The 16,365-nt window shown below is 38.0% G+C and overlaps 1 protein-coding gene across 1 annotated transcript; it reads right to left on the reverse strand.

The window, feature by feature from the left end:
* Positions 1–10,832: 10,832 nt before the first annotated feature.
* LOC143600657 (cinnamoyl-CoA reductase 1-like) lies at positions 10,833–16,000 on the reverse strand. Its single transcript, XM_077078283.1, has 6 exons — positions 15,725–16,000; positions 15,395–15,567; positions 14,546–14,731; positions 14,309–14,471; positions 11,686–11,887; positions 10,833–11,018 (listed from the first exon to the last, which is right to left on the reverse strand). Exons 1-6 carry the CDS (start codon positions 15,828–15,830, stop codon positions 10,853–10,855), a joined length of 996 nt encoding a protein of 331 aa, XP_076934398.1. The 5' UTR covers positions 15,831–16,000; the 3' UTR covers positions 10,833–10,852.
* Between the last annotated feature and the right edge of the window lie 365 nt (positions 16,001–16,365).

Genomic DNA, 16,365 nt, shown 5'->3' on the forward strand with positions numbered 1-16,365 from the left:
TATAGTGTGTGTGCTCAGACACTATGATTGTATTATTAACAGCCCAATGGGCTCCAACAAACATGGCCTAAGGCCCAAACATACAAAGAAATATAAACCGACTAGCTAACGCATATAATTGTTCAAGCACTAACAAATACAAAGACTAAATACAAAATGGGCCTAACAAAAATGATAAAAGGTGGGACCGTCACCGAACGTTCATTAGTTTGGACCGACATAAATCAAAAGGTGATAGATGAGAATATTTAAGACCAAAAAACTTTATATCAAAACATACAAGCAATGTTTGTTGAAGTGTTTGTAAATTTACATACATCAAGCAAGGACAAAGGACCATTGTAATGTTCTATATTTCTCCATGAAATTTTAGTTCTTTCCAAAATAGTAATCATCTAAACACACCTTCCCAAGTTAGGGCCAATTTTCCCGGAGGCTCTTGGCCAGATGCCTCATTGTTGCGGAAGACGAAGTCTCCCGCGTCAAAAGTACACTTCTGGACCCGCGAGTCATAGTATTTTTGCACTTGACGTTTGTAGTTATGCTCGCGGATCACCGCTAACTCTCTCCTTTCTTCGAGGAGGTCTAGTTTCATCCGCAATTCTTTGTCGTTATCATTGATCATCAAAGTTCGTGCGGATGGAACCCCAATTTCGGCCGGGATCATGGCTTTAGTGCCATAAGTTAAACCGAACGGTGTTTTCGAATTGCTTGAATTCTTTTTGTGTGCAAAAGGCCCAAAGTACATGAGGCAATTCATCGACCCAGCCTGTTCGTTTAGTGCCTAGCCTTGCTTTAATCCCTTCTTTGATAGTTCGGTTGGTTCGTTAAACCTGATCGTTGGCTTGCGGATGAGCCACAGATGTGAAAATCTGGGTGACATGAAGCTCTTTTAGCCACTCCTGTAACTTGTTATCTGCAAACTGGGTCCCATTGTCGCTCACAAGCTCTAGCAGAAGACCAAATCAACAAATTATAAATTCCCACAGGAATTTCTTGACACTTGATGCCGTAATGGATGCGACCGGTTTGGCTTCTACCGACTTGCTGAAGTAATCAATGGCCACAATTAAAAATTTAACCCATCCTGGGGCTTCTGGGAAAGGTCCCATAATGTCAACAACTTATTTTTGGAACGGCCAAGCGGAGGTTACTGGTACAAGTTCATTCTTTGGACGCAACGTATTGGGAGCATGACGTTGACAAGAGTCGCATTTCCTGATCTCTTATACGACGTCCATATGCATTCCTGGCCAGTAGTATCCAACGTTCATGAGTTTTGCTACGACCATTCTCGGGCCCGCGTGAAGACCACAAATGCCTTCATGAACTTCCCTAATCAAGTCATTCGCATCCTCGGCGTCCATGCATCTCAGAAGTGGGCCGAGGAAGGATCGTCTGTACAAGATGCCTTCTTGCATTTGGTAGTTCAAGGCCTTGTGTCTTATCTTTCGAGCTGCGGCCTTCTCTTATGGTAGAATTCCTGATGACAAGTAGGCCATGATTGGCATCATCCAAGATTCTACTATTGTCTGAATTACTAGGACTTGATTCTGCGGGACGGACGGGCGATCTAGGACTTCAACATGAATGTCCTTTGCCAAGTGCTCAAAGTTTGTTGAAGCTAACTTGCAAAGGGCATCCGCTGACTTGTTCTCGCTTCTATTGATATGAATTACGTTGCATGAAGAGAATTGGAGGATCAAGTCCTTAGCTTGTGACAAGTATGAAGCCATTACATCGTTTTTTGCTTCATAAGTTCCATTAATTTTTCCCGCGATCAACATAGAATCCACCCGCGCTTCTAAGTGCTTCACCCCAAGTTTCTTGGCTATTCGTAAGCCGGCCAGAAAGGCTTCATACTCCGCCTTATTGTTAGTATTTTTAAAGTCTAACTTGATAGCGTAAGTAAACTAATGACCTTCGGGATTGACTAGCTTAAGGCCTACACCAGATCCCTCATTGCTGGAAGCTCCATCAGTGAACAATGACCAAACTTGTCCTTGTTCCGGAGGTACTTGGGGTTGCTGCTCAACCAAGCATTATTTTTCTTTGTGTTGCAGAACTTCAGTGACAAAGTCCGCCAGTACTTGCCATTTGATTGATGTTCTGGGTTTGTATTTAATTGCATGTTCCCCCAGTTCGATGGACCATTTCACCAATCTCCCAGACAATTTTGGCTTGCTTAATACATTTTTGAGTTTATACCCTGTCAGCACATTTATAGGATGACCCTGAATTATCTACGGAGGCACCTGGCAGCATAGACTAGTGCCAGAACCAGTTTTTCGAGCATTGAATATCTGGTTTCCGGTCCAGTCAACGTCCCACTGACATAATAAATTGGGGTTTGAACATTCTTTCTGTCTGTCAGTAGTACGGCCCCAATGGCGATATCAGATGATGACAACTATAGCGTCAGAGGCTCCCCCGCCTGTGGTGCTGTTAGAGTAGGCAACTCCATTAAGAACTTTTTGACCTCCAGGAATGCTTGTTCAGCTTCCGTGGTCCATTTAAAGTGTGCTTTTTTGAGACAGTTTCTTAGAGTCGAGACAAATGGATACGACTTAGCTGCATGGTTAGCTAAAAATCTGTTCAATGCCACCAGCCTTCCATTAAGTGTCTGTACTTCCTTGAGGGAGGAAGGTGAAGGAATGCGTGCCACTTCCTGAACCTTGTCTGGGTTGGCTTTGAAGCCCGCACCTGTTACAATGACGCCCAAAATTTTTCCCTCTTCCATCCCGAAGGAGCACTTGGCTGGATTCAATTTCATGTTAATCTATCTGAGGGTCTCAAACGTTTCCTCTGTATCTCGAAGCATTTGATCCTCCTCAATGCGTTTTATCACCAGATCATCCATATACACCTCCAAGTTTCGACCGATTTGTTCCTTAAATTCCTCGTCCATCAATCGTTGATATGTAGCACCCGCGTTTTTTAAGCCAAAGGGCATCATCTTATAGCAGAATGTGCCTTGTTCTGTGCGAAACGCTCTCTTATCTTCATCGCCCACCGCCATGCGGATCTGATGGTAGCCTTTGTAGGAATCGAGAAAACATTTAAACTTGAATGGGGCTACAGCATCAACTTTAAGATCGATTTCCGGCGATGGATAACAGTCTTTGGGACACGCCTTGTTCAAATCTTTGAAGTCTATGCACATTCGCCATGTCTCATTGCTTTTGGGGACAATGACTGGATTGGCGACCCAAGTCTGGTATTGGATTGGGCGGATGATTCCAGCATGTAAGAGGTCATGAACTTGTTCATTCATTGCTTTGGTTTGTTCCGGACCCATCTTACGCTTATTCTGCACTATTGGAGTAAACGTCGGGTTTACTCGCAACTTATGCTCTGCAATCCTCCGCGGGACACTAGTCATGTCCGCGGGCTTCCATGCGAAGATATTAATGATCTTTGTCAATAACTGCTTTAAAAGGGTCCTTACTATCTCGGAGATAGCGGGTCCAATTGTTACAGTTTGATCTGGGAATTTTTTATTTAATACCCATTTTTCAGGCTCGGTCCGTCGAACTTGCTCTGGGACCTTGCTGGGTTCGAACTTTCTGTCGTGAATCAGTGGCGATTAATGTAGATGACAGCCACACCGGTGCGAGTCGGAACTCCCACCGCGCCGTGTCCTGTAGAAGGATGGGCATTAAAGTCGTCGATCGCTTCACGACCCAGGATGATGTCATGCTTCGATGTTACTGGTAGAACCAAAAATTCGACATCCTTAGTTCTTGAATGGATCCCGTCACTAAGAGTAACCGGGAAAGATATAACCCCCCGCGGGTGCATCACTTCACTCCGAACACCGACACAGGTGCATGAATCGGTTTCAATCTCACCTTGTCATCCTCATCCAATTGCTCAAAGCACTATTCGTACATTATGTCAGATGTGTTGCCCGTATCAAAAATACGTAATGAGAACGATAGTGGCCCACGAGGGCAGTGATTATCAGAGGATTCTTGTTGCAAGGTCCTCCTCTGATCTGCGGGAAGATTACCGGCTCATTTTTTCCATTCTTCATCATCGAATTCTCTTCTCTTTCCTCCCACTTTGTATCCACCTTGGATCATATGGACGTTCAAGTCTTTAACTTGTTTCTTGGGCGAGCCCTGGTTATCTCATACGGGAGCTTTACTAGTCCCTGATCTTCCACCTTTGACCAAATGTCCAAGTTTCCCTGATTTCACAGCCGCCTCAATTTCATTTTTCAAAGCTATACACTCATTCGTATTATGACCTATGTCGTCATGAAACGAACAGTGTTTCTTAGCATCAAGGAACGATCTCCTTGTGAGTGGCTGTGGCTTTCTGAAGTTCATGTTTTCTGTGGTGAGGATTTCAGCAGGAGTCTTTGACAATAGGGTCCAGTTATTGTTGACCCGCGCTGAAGAATTTGCCTTGTTTTTATTGCCAATCAAAGATCTGGCATCAAATTGTTTTGAAGAATTTGTAGAGGGTTGGAGCCTTGACCAAATCGTCCCTTTTGCCTGTTTGTTCGGCTGTGGAGTCTGGAATTCGACCTTTATATTCTGCTTTTGACTATTGGTTGCCAAAGTCTTTTGAGTCCTTGAGAACAGCTTCGCCGTGGATATAATGTCATTCCAAGACGTGGGAATTCTATCCCTTCCAATCAGGATCCAAATCAACTCATTACTCTTTACATTTTTGCGGAAGGCTTCCCGCAACATGTCTTCACTCACACCATCGATGTTAAGACTCTCATTGTTAAAACGGGAAATGAAGTCCTCAATAGACTCATTATTCCGCCTAACCACATCTAATATTTCGAACGGATCACGAGTGTGTTTTCTCTGCTGACTGAAGTGCTGGGAAAATTTGGCTACAAAGTCATCCCAGCTCTTGATTTGTCCGTCTGGGAAAATCGGATCGGTGTTTCTTCATATTTGGTATATCAGCATTTCATGTCATCGATTTCAAGAACTTCATATTCATTGTTCCACCTTTAGTTGTCTTAACCATTGGAGTTGTGATTCTTAATAGCCGTAATTTAACATGTTAAGCAGCACGTTCATATTTAAACAGCGTGCAAGCCACCCCATTATTCATTAGTTCTATATACACACACAGTGGCTAGTTTTTATACTAGCTTCAAATGTCTACTGCATTAATCTATATTTATACATGTAGTGAAGAGCATTCCAATATTTAGTGGTATTATGTAGTCTTTTTTTCAAGTTTTAACAAAACTGAATGGGAGCTGATGAGCATTTTTCAAGAAGAACGAAGACACTTGAAGATAAAAGACCACATATACATTTTTCAGTTTAACTAACATCTCTATTCACCAAGCCGAAAACTCAAAATATTGAAAATATAGTGGGGCTAGCATAAGTAGGCTTATTTCTAGGCATGTTTAGAGGAGCTTTTTGTCATGCAAGAAACATGAAAATACATGGTAGTTAAGGCATCAAGAATGTGTGTTCAAGCCAAATGACCTTAATCAACTACAGCTTGCAAGTAATGTAGTAGTATACAACCCAATATATATGTAGCAACGGCAAGTTTAAAGGAGCTTGTTAATTATCATGCAAGAAGCATGAAAATACATGGTAGTTAAGGCATCAAGAATATGCGTTCAAGCCAATTCACCTTAACCTATACTTGCTACTAATGTAATAGTATACAGCACAATTATTGGAGGATTAACTAGCCTATGTACCAATGGCCGCTTATGTCAAAATCTTTACCTTTTCTCTTATGATGATCTTGTCAGTGGTTGTTGCCATTCCTAGTTCGGAAAAGAGAGACATTGACATGGCGATAGACGAGATGGAAAGAGCGAATTACTTCACCTTTGTCATGCTTTTAAACATGGTTCCACCTAACTTGTTCCAAGGCAATATCACTTTCTTGATGCCAAGTGATAGATCACTCTCCAGAAGTATGATACTTCAAAACAATGTTCAAGATCTCTTGCTCCGCCATTCGATCCCATCCCCTTTGCTCTTTGATCACTTTCTTCATTTGCCCACAAATAGCATGCTTCCTACATCAAACCCTGACTTGATGCTTAAGGTTTCAAACAGTGGCAGAAGGGGTTTGTTTTTAGGAAATGTTAGAATTGTTACTCCTAATATATGTACACATGTGTCCTCGGTGCGGTGCCATGGCATAGATGGTGTGCTTAGCATTGATGTTCAGAACCTAAGCTCCTGCTCTTTGATACCTTATCCAGCCCCATTGTTGGCACCCCCTAATATGTCCCCTGTATCGGCTCCACCGCAATATGAAACCTCAGATGGTGGAAGACCACAACTTAAGTTGTTATCATTGATATCTACTACTACATTTGTTTGGGTATTACAAAGTAAAGCCATGAGATTGATTTAACTTGTACGTGTAGCTAATATATATTCTATGTCATAATTAACTTAAGAGTAATCAAATGTTTTATTCCAAAACTTAAAAGAAGGAATTAGCATCAAGTTTTATAGTTTAATTATATCGGTATGGAGTTGTATGATTATTGTAACTTTAAACATTCTAATTAAGTGCATCCAGATCGAGACTGATGATACACGATTTCTACATTTATTAAAAAGGGACATAAAAATTAATTATCAACATCTGGCTGGGTTTTATATCACGATTTGTTTAGAAATCATGTTGATCCTGTTATGATCAAATCTTTTAAGTTTTCCTTTTAGGTTGCTATTGCGTATTTAGGTACCTTACAAGCCGTACAATCACGAATCTAGTCAATATCGATCAAACTCCCACCACGATCCCAACACAGCGTGTGGGTCTAATAGTAAACCCAATAGTTAATTAATCGCCCAGTTGATTTAATCATTCAGGTAATGGTCCATATAACATCTACCTATACTATTAAAACATCATTTCTTTCACATGTCATTCAAGTATAGTAGGCAACTATGATTTCAACTAATACTATTATCATTTATAAATTTACCAACATAGTTAGAAATATAACTTTAAATGTTGTATCAATTGAGGTTTTTAGATATTAATGAATTATAAAATTTTATTTATATCATATATTTATCTATATTATATATAAAGAAAGAGTGATGAGCATTAAAGTCATTTCATAATTTTATAGTGAGGACAAAATGAACATTACATAATAAGACAGAAAAAGTAATTTGGCAATACAATACGTTATTAAAGCTTATGGTGCAACATTATGAAGCTTCACTCTTTATTAAATTACTATTCGGTCCTTTTGGATGCTAAAAGTTTATGTGGTATTGTCTTTAATTTGTTATTATGTTTTGCCCTTCATTCAAATTGAATCTCATAAATTGAATGTATATTTTTTAATTAACATGAGATTATTGTGGAGCATCCCAAGCGACAGAACTGGTGTTTTCACGAGCATCAATTCCACCATCAATCATTTTCTATTGTCCTTGAATACCACAATTGAATTGAAACAACTGATTGCACAATAACTATGATGTCATTACACTATCAATTTTTCAACTCCCACCCAGCATTCCCTCATATGTTTCATCTCCGTCTCATCAACGCAGCTTTAATTGCGTTGCATTCATTCTATATATATTATCTCATCACCCTAAAAGCCCTAAAGCTCTGCATGCGCCTTTGAATCATCATCTTCCTCGCTTTTGATTTCATTCGTGTCCCTACTCCAGGTATTATATTATTTAACTCAATTTCAGGTTATTCATGTTATGATTATTTTTATAATTCGAATTTTAGAGTCATTTTGGTATAAAAATAGTTGGTAGAATATCATTATCAACTCCCAATTCATGATGTTTTTAATATGATATCTCATCCACGAGGAGGAAATCAAGTTCCACAACAGAGATCGCTTATGGTTTTCAACGGTGAAAAAGAAGCTCTTGATTTCAACAAGGTAAACGTTAATTGTTGTGTTCGATTAGATAGCTTATGTACCTGTTTATGAGATGTTTGTACCTTATGCACAGTGTTTGTACATGTTATGAAAAATCGATGTTTCTATCAAGTGCAAAATAGATGGACTGTCAGTATTAGTGGTGTGCAAGGCCAAAATAGAGCTGTAAATTAAGATATAAACATTGTTGCAGTCTAAGTATAACCTCATTCATCTTGGACAAACAGGAGTACCATTAGATTATTTAAGAAAACATGACTTCATACAATATGGCCCAACACCTAAAAGGTATATCAAATTTTGTTGCTTATAAATGTAATCAAAATGGAGAAATCTTACTATTATTTTAGTAAATATTAAATATTATGTGGAATCAGACCCACATTAAGAGCTGAAACAAAAAATGTGATTGTTAGTTATGGATCTCTTATCTAAATAAAGATGGAAAATGAAAAAAATATTTCAGTTCAACTGTTGTCGGTTCAACTGCCGCTCAAGGTGACTGATTATAAACTTATATAATTGAACACTTACGCTTTTATAAGCTCACTAAGTACTAACATTTTGCACTTTAATTAGAGGAGGTATTTGCATATACTCAACTGCTTAGAAGATCACTTGTGTACGCTTACAACTTGTTGTCTATTTTTGCATACGGGGTGTGGCAAAATACATACAATGGTGAGAATGACTTCAACAAGGTATAATTTTTAAAGTCTAATTTTTAAAAATGAGATTTTTGTTAAACTGAAAAGATAGCTTTTAAAAACTAACATAGAAGTCTTTTTAATCAAGTTACAAGAATGCGCATGTAATTAAGTAAAGATAGTTTACTTCCAATTCATCAGTTCATATTTAATAATGCCATTTATTATATATTAATTTGCAAGGAAAAGGTTTTGCACAAGCTACAACTTTGTATTGCATCAATTCTGGCCATGTATTATCACACGCGTTGATTTATGGCGCCACCGTTATTGATGTGTTGCAAAACACATAGCGTTTTATCTCGTTTTTGTGTCGTTTTGTGCGTAAACCGTTAACGAATATAACTTTTTCTTGCATGAAATTAAATGTTTGTGTATATGATAGGTCTCATGTTGAAGAGAGCGAAAAAGCGAGTTTAATGAAGAAAGAATCAGCTCAAACGGAATTCGGATGAAGCCGATATGCGCGTTTGAAGATAAATGAGTCAAAAAACGAAGAAATGAGCACCCATGACCTGGCCGCGTTACCCGACCAGGAGTGGAATCCATGCCCGTGCTATGCGACATCCCACGTGTCCCAAAGGCTGGCAAGAATGCTCAGGAATCAGCTACCCATTTATTTTGTCTTCCAGTAGGCCTTGTGGGCTTGTTTTAACCTGTTTTATTTAAGGAAAGAGATGTTTAAACATATATATAAAGGGTTTATACCCTATGAACGATTGGAACATATTTTCTAGCCACCACACCTGCTCTAGAGGAGAAACCAAGGAGGACAAGCTTACGGTACTATCTTTTATCCTTCGGTTGTCGGTTTTGACTATTTTAACGTTTGTGAGTTCGCTTTTGTTTTTTAATCATTCAAATCTTTTGTAATCAGATTTATATGAACATGTTTATCATTTATATATATATTTAATCTACTGTTCATTGATTATGATTGGCTAAACTTCTTTGTTCTACCTAGGTTAGATGAATATTGTTAGGTTTTAGTGAGTTTTATGGATTGTTTGATCATCATGACTTGATTTGTTAATGAAAGTTTGGTTTAATATTGAATTAGATTGTGTTTAGTGGCTGTGATTTGATTAATTATACTCATATACCTCTTGCTTTGATTGATTGAATCAGATTTGATTGATTTTAGCTTGTTTGAACTCTTTACTTTGTGTTTAGAGATTGTCTGCGGGGTGTACAACCGTAGGGTTTAGTTGGGTGAGTTAAATGATTGAAATCAGCGGGTTCGGTTGTTGTCGGGTTTGGGTTTATGAGCAATATAACATGTACCTATAATATTAAAACATCATTTCTTTCACATGTCATTCAAGTATAGTAGGCAACTAGGATTTCAACTAATACTATTATCATTTTTAAATTTACTAACATAGTTAGAAATATAACTTTAAATGTTGTATTAATTGAGGTTTTTAAATATTAATGAATTATAAAATTTTATTTATATCATATATTTATATCTTATGAATCCATAAGATATATGATTATGTATATTATTTAATTTAACTTTTGTTGCATTTATTTAACCACCCGTATATTACACGATCTATATCATAGTTTTTAATACAGCGATCCATACAGTGAATAAGAAAGTCCAAATCATTCGATTATACAAATACAATGACCCTATTATTAATATTTTAAACCCAACTATCAATTAAATAAAATCTGAATAAAAAAAAGGATTAGTCGATCACCTTTTGTTTTTCCAGTTTCTGTCCGTTCAACCTATGACCATCTAGTTTGCGACCAGAATCAAAATCATCATCAGACATAATTTCGACCATTGAGTCTTCGTCCCACTTGACTTGGCAATTCCGAATTCATCCAAATATCCACTATGATTAATCAAGGCTAGTACTTAGTTATTCGTCCCCTTTTTCAAGTTCTAAATTTCTAATGCAGTATTAGGTTTGAAGGTTGATTATTATGTGTTGAAATCGTGCATTTAGAGTTTATTGTCGATTTTTTTGAGAAAGCAAATCAATTATAATATGTATATTCTTTTCCATTTCAAATGAACTTAAATTTTATTAAATGTTGGGGATGTACTTTGTTTTGTTATGATATTGCAATTTTATTTTATTATCTCCGACAGTAATTAACCCAATTACCGAAAAAACTAAACTCATATGAAAATTTTTCCCGCATTCTGCTGCTCGTAATTTAAAAAATTGGAAACTTAAATAAACAAACGTACAACTTTGTTTGATGGAGTCATCGTATCTTTCTTTAATCATACAAAATGATATTAAAACCTTATTGTAGATGGAAATGGCTTCCCTTTCTCCAATAAACCAATTTCTTCATAATTCTTGACAGTATCAACTATGGTCTCTTCCAATGGTCTATAATTCCATCCCAAGTTCAACAACTTTTTCGAGTTGAATGGAGGTAAACCACTTTTCTCCGTAAAACTGTAATTAAATACGTTACGGTTTAAAGTTTACTTAAGTTTAGGATTTAAGGCTTAAAGACAAGCATTCGTTGATGGATATCGGTGTATGCCATGCAACGGGAACCGTTAATAACATGTATCTAGAATATAATAGTAGGTGACAAATAGCGGGGGACGCACATACCATAACAGCAGTATTACTTAAATTATTTCCATATTCCTTTAGTCAAATGATTTAGACAGTTTTAATGTTGTACAAATACATTGTTGACAACTTTTAACCGGTTTTGTTTTTGCTGAACACTTTTAGATGAAAATTATACTATTCACCATTTAGGTATATAAAAAATTGCGTCTTTATCTTGAATCCTCATTAATTAAACGAATCATCGATTATGTTTAGGTTTGTCAAGGATTTCATCAGTTTAACTGGATGTCGTTAGATTTTCAGTTAACATACTTTAAAGTTACTATATTGTCAAGGGTGAAATAGTCATTTAAAAAATGTTAACTAGTATTCTAACGCGAGTCAGTAAAAATAACGAAATTGTGCGACAACCTTAAATTTAAAGGATGGTTCATGTGATTAATAAGCATCAAGAACGAAAGATGCAATTTTTTATATACATAAAACATAAAAAGCGCAGTTAAGGAGTCTAAATTACCACCTCTAGTTTTTAACTTACATTTTGGGATAATTGTACCCAGGAAGCAAGCTCTCCATTTTTGCAACAAATTCAGTTGTCCTAACTGAGTAGGCACAACAGACATATCTCCCATCTGATTCTGGATTTTCATACAACAGTAAAATTGCATCGGACAAGTCACAAACGTCTGTGTATGGACGTCTAATGTTCTCCATCGTGTCCCCTCCCTTTCTACCTTCTTCTGCAAATTGCGAACCGAAATCAATATTTTGATAATGTACAAATATCAATCTTTAATAATCAGAATATAAAACCGAGTATGTGATTGATTATATAAAAATTTACAGGTTTCCACGGGTATGGTATTAATTAGATGATACTCGCCCAATTACATGAACCTATTTAGCTACAACAAAATCAAAGATATTAATATATTATATAATTATGGTTGGGAAGGAAATGACTCAGTATTTAGGGGACTTTCAGTTTGGGGTGGGGACCCCTAATGGGGCAGAGGCGGTGCTTCACAGCGCGAACCGGTTTCTTAACTCCTTTTACGCGGACGGTTCTTTAGCTATGCTTACTGTGGACTTCTCCAACGCCTTCAATATGGTTGACCGCACAGCCCTTCTCCGGGAGGTTCATCATCATTGCCCGTCTATCTATCTATGGGTTCAGTTCCTTTATGCCCAGCCGGCTAGGTTGTACGTTGGTGATGACTGTATAGGGGCTACTACTGGGGTTCAGCAGGGAGACCCCCTTGGGCCCCTCCTCTTTGCCTTAGCATTACACCCTCTTGTTCTCCGGGTACAAAATGACTGTAACCTCCCATTTCATGCTTGGTACTTGGATGATGGGACTATTATTGGTGGTGCCAACGAAGTCGCTAAAGCTCTAGACATTATCAGCTCGGAAGGGCCATCATTGGGGCTGCAACTTAATATTAAGAAAACCGAGGTTTTTTGGCCAGCGTGTAATGGGGTGAAAGTCAAAGATGGGCTCTTCCTTAGTGGGATTGGTAGACCAGAGAGAGGGGTAAAGCTCCTTGGAGGGGCTGTTAGTCGAGATCCCTACTTTATTGAGGAGTTGGCGAGGCGGAGAGCATCTCGTGCGGTTGATCTTATGAAACTCTTACCTTACCTTAGGGATCCCCAGAGCGAACTCCTCCTGCTTAGGTCTTGCATGGGGGTTGTTAAGTTGCTTTTTGGGTTACGAACATGCCACCCCCATATGATGGATGATGCGGTATCCTGTTTTGATAAGGGGCATCGAGAAGCCATCGAAGACATAGTTGTATGTGGAGGCCTGTTCTTTGGTGATCTTCAGTGGCGACTTGCATCTTTACCGATACGCTTAGGGGGTTTAGGCCTTCTTTCGGCTCATGATGTTGGGGTTTACGCTTTTGTAGCGTCGAGGGCTCAGTCTTGGAAGCTACAGAATCACATCTTAAGGAATAGCGGAGATGTCGACCTGGACTCAGACTACGTGCAAGCCCTGGAACGCCTAAATGGCACTCTCCCAGACTTTGACATTGGCGGTTTCTGTAATATGGATACCGCCCCACCAAAGCCTCAAAAAACTTTGGCGAATGCCCTTTTTGGCAAAATCGCTCAGAGCCTGGGAGAAGTTTTTGGATTGTCCCCCCGACAGAAGGCAGTTATTGAATGCTTACAAGGTCCTCATGCCCAAGATTTTCTGACCGTTATCCCGATTGATGGCTTGGGCCAAAGCATGTCTGCGGTCGAGTATAGGGCCATTCTTAAGTACCGTTTGATGGTCCCAATGTACCCAGAAGACGAAACATGTCCGATCTGCCATAAGGCTTGCCTGGATAAATTCGGAGAGCATGCGGTTCATTGCAAGGAGATGCCTGGGTTCAAATACCGACATGATTGGGTGCGGGACGTTCTTTGGGACATCTTAAGGCGAGCTGGGATATCAGTTAAAAAGGAAGCCCCCGTAAACTTCCTTACAGACCCCACGGAAGGGAGATCCACTCTACGACCGGCAGATTTGCTCGTCTTTGGTTGGGCCGGGGGAAAACACGCTTGTGTTGACCTCACAGGGATATCTCCCTTAGCTGGTTTGAGGGATAATGGGTTTGTAGCTGGGCAAGTAATGAAACGGGCTGAAACGAAGAAGGTGGAGAAACATGCTAAAGCCTGCGAAGAGAACCAACATGTTTTTGTCCCTTTGGCTTTTGATACCTTTGGCTCCTTGGCACCGGAAGCTATCCGTTTCCTAACCAGGGTCCAACGGGTTGTGCATAGCAATGTGTCGAGTCCAAAGGGGCAGGGGTATGTCTTTAGCAGGTTAGGGTTTGCAATTCAGAAAGGGGTGGCGGCGCAGCTTGTTGCCCGCCTACCTGCTATGTTTATGTAATATCTATGTTTCTATATAATGAAAGAAGTAAATCTAATTAAAATATATATATATATATATATATATATATATATATATATATAATCTTAAAAAGTATAATAATATTTCAAATTAGTTTTTGAGGCTAGTTTAACTTTAACCTAGAGATAATAATTAATAAACAGGTATAGTAGGTATCCAACAAGTATGTAATATAGTTCTATAATCGAGTACAAAATTAACATTACCAAGCATCATACCAAACCAGGCCCATCGATATCACTGGTTATATATAACTAACCTTTAATGTAGCTCAAAAGTAGTAAGCTAGTAGCATTAATGGTTGACTGCAACATTGGCCCGATGACTACGGATGGACAAATCGTTACCACTTTAACATCATGTCGTTTTGCAAAATTAAAAGCTTCAATCTCTGCTTCTGTCTTGGATACAGCATACCAATTCTGGAAACCACATTATATATATAAGACAAACGCTGATAACGAAAACGATGATTGAAGGTACGGTTGTGAGATACCTGCTTTGATTTTGCGTATTCTATATCAGTCCAGCAGCTTTCATCTCGCTCCGTGTCTGGGGACAACTCAGGATTCTCCATAACAGCAGATCCAGAAGAGACAACCACAACCTTTTCAACTTTGGCCTTCAAGCACGCGTTTAATACGTTTTGTGTTCCTAATATAGCAGGATCCAACAGTTCCACCTGTTTTGTTTAACCTCAAACATCAGTTTTTAAAGCTCTGCCAAATTACTAACAAATTAATGAGTTGCTTTGACTTGTATTTCTTTTATCTTTTAAAACATCAAACATGTACAATTAAAAATAATTTTAAGGATATAAGTCCAATGGGCTTAAGGGGTTGAAGGTGTCCCAAAATGTATCATATTTTACTTAAAGTTTTAGCTGTTTATTGAAACAGTACAATTATTATAATTATATACGACATACTAATTATACAAAAATCATTTTACGGTTTTAGGCAAAATATTTGTTTCGGCTCAATATCATCTACCCGACGCAACTCATACCAAAATTATACGCTTGATACGTTACTCAACGACTTGTCCACTTGCAAATTAGGAGCTAACTCAAGAATCGGCACACTCATATTTGAAGCAAACGAATATAATCAAGTGAACTAGAACAGGGCCACTTACAACGGGCGTAACTTTTGATCTGTCTAGAATAACGTGCGTTAATTTATGAACGAAAAAGGTGTAACGGGTGAGATTTTGTGAAAAGCCATCACATGTTGTTTGCAGACTTTCAGATTTAAATTTCCAGTTTTTCCTTATTTAGATTGATTTTATGTTAATTATAAAAACGCGTGAATCATATATTAAATTAGTTGACACATTTATATACCTGGGGATTAGTTGCAAGTCTACCAAGAACAGGAGAGGCAACATGAAGAACTCCAGAGCAACCCGCAATGGCGGCACAAAGGCTTTCAAAGTCCAACAAATCCGCCTTGAAAAGATGCAGTCTCTCTACAGCATTCTCCAACTTCTTCAAATGACCATTCTTTTCCTCATCACCTTCGTATCAAATTAACCGAGACAGACGGTTAACAAATATTTAATAAGTATTAAAAGTAGAAAGAAATTAAATAACAAGAACATGAATTTGAAACAGAAATCAAAGTTTGACTAAATCAAGGCTATAAACAAAATCAAAGGAATATGAGATTATTACATGGATCTCTAACAGTTCCATGGACTATATATCCTTTGGAAAGCAAAAGCTTTACAACCCATGAACCAACATAACCTCCTGCTCCTGTCACACAAACCCTCTTCATCTCTCCTGTGTCTTACTTCTAATAAAACTGGATTTTATATGACTATATATGTATACAAACGCATGTTACAGACATAGATTGTCTGCATCAATCAGAATAATAAATGCCTTTGACAAAAGCATTTTTTACACATTCCATGAGTTACAATGTATTTGGCAAAAGCATCTTTGTACTTCAATTTTGCAAAAGTCAACAACAAGAAACAAATTAAGATAAGTGTACTTGTATTAATCTACTGGGAAAATTCCCTAAATAACCTTTTTTTAAGAGAGAGAAACGACAACATAGCCCAAAATCTTTCAATATTCCTAAAATAGCACTTAAAATTTGGACTGAGGCGACACATTGAGAAAAGATCCGACCATATTTCTAAACCAATAGTTTTTTGACACGTGTAAAGATTTTTGAAAATCCGACCATATTTTTGAAAATATTGAGGGACCATCCATATTTCTCACTAAATTTTTTTCTCAAAAAGAAGTCTTGCCAGACGGTTTTATAATAATATTAGATTTAATTGATAATTTAATTTAAG

The sequence above is a fragment of the Bidens hawaiensis genome, unplaced genomic scaffold (genome assembly GCF_021521415.1).
Source record: "Bidens hawaiensis isolate Kalapana, Puna unplaced genomic scaffold, B.hawaiensis_p1.1 tig00054727_1, whole genome shotgun sequence".
Classification (NCBI taxonomy): Eukaryota; Viridiplantae; Streptophyta; class Magnoliopsida; order Asterales; family Asteraceae; genus Bidens; species Bidens hawaiensis.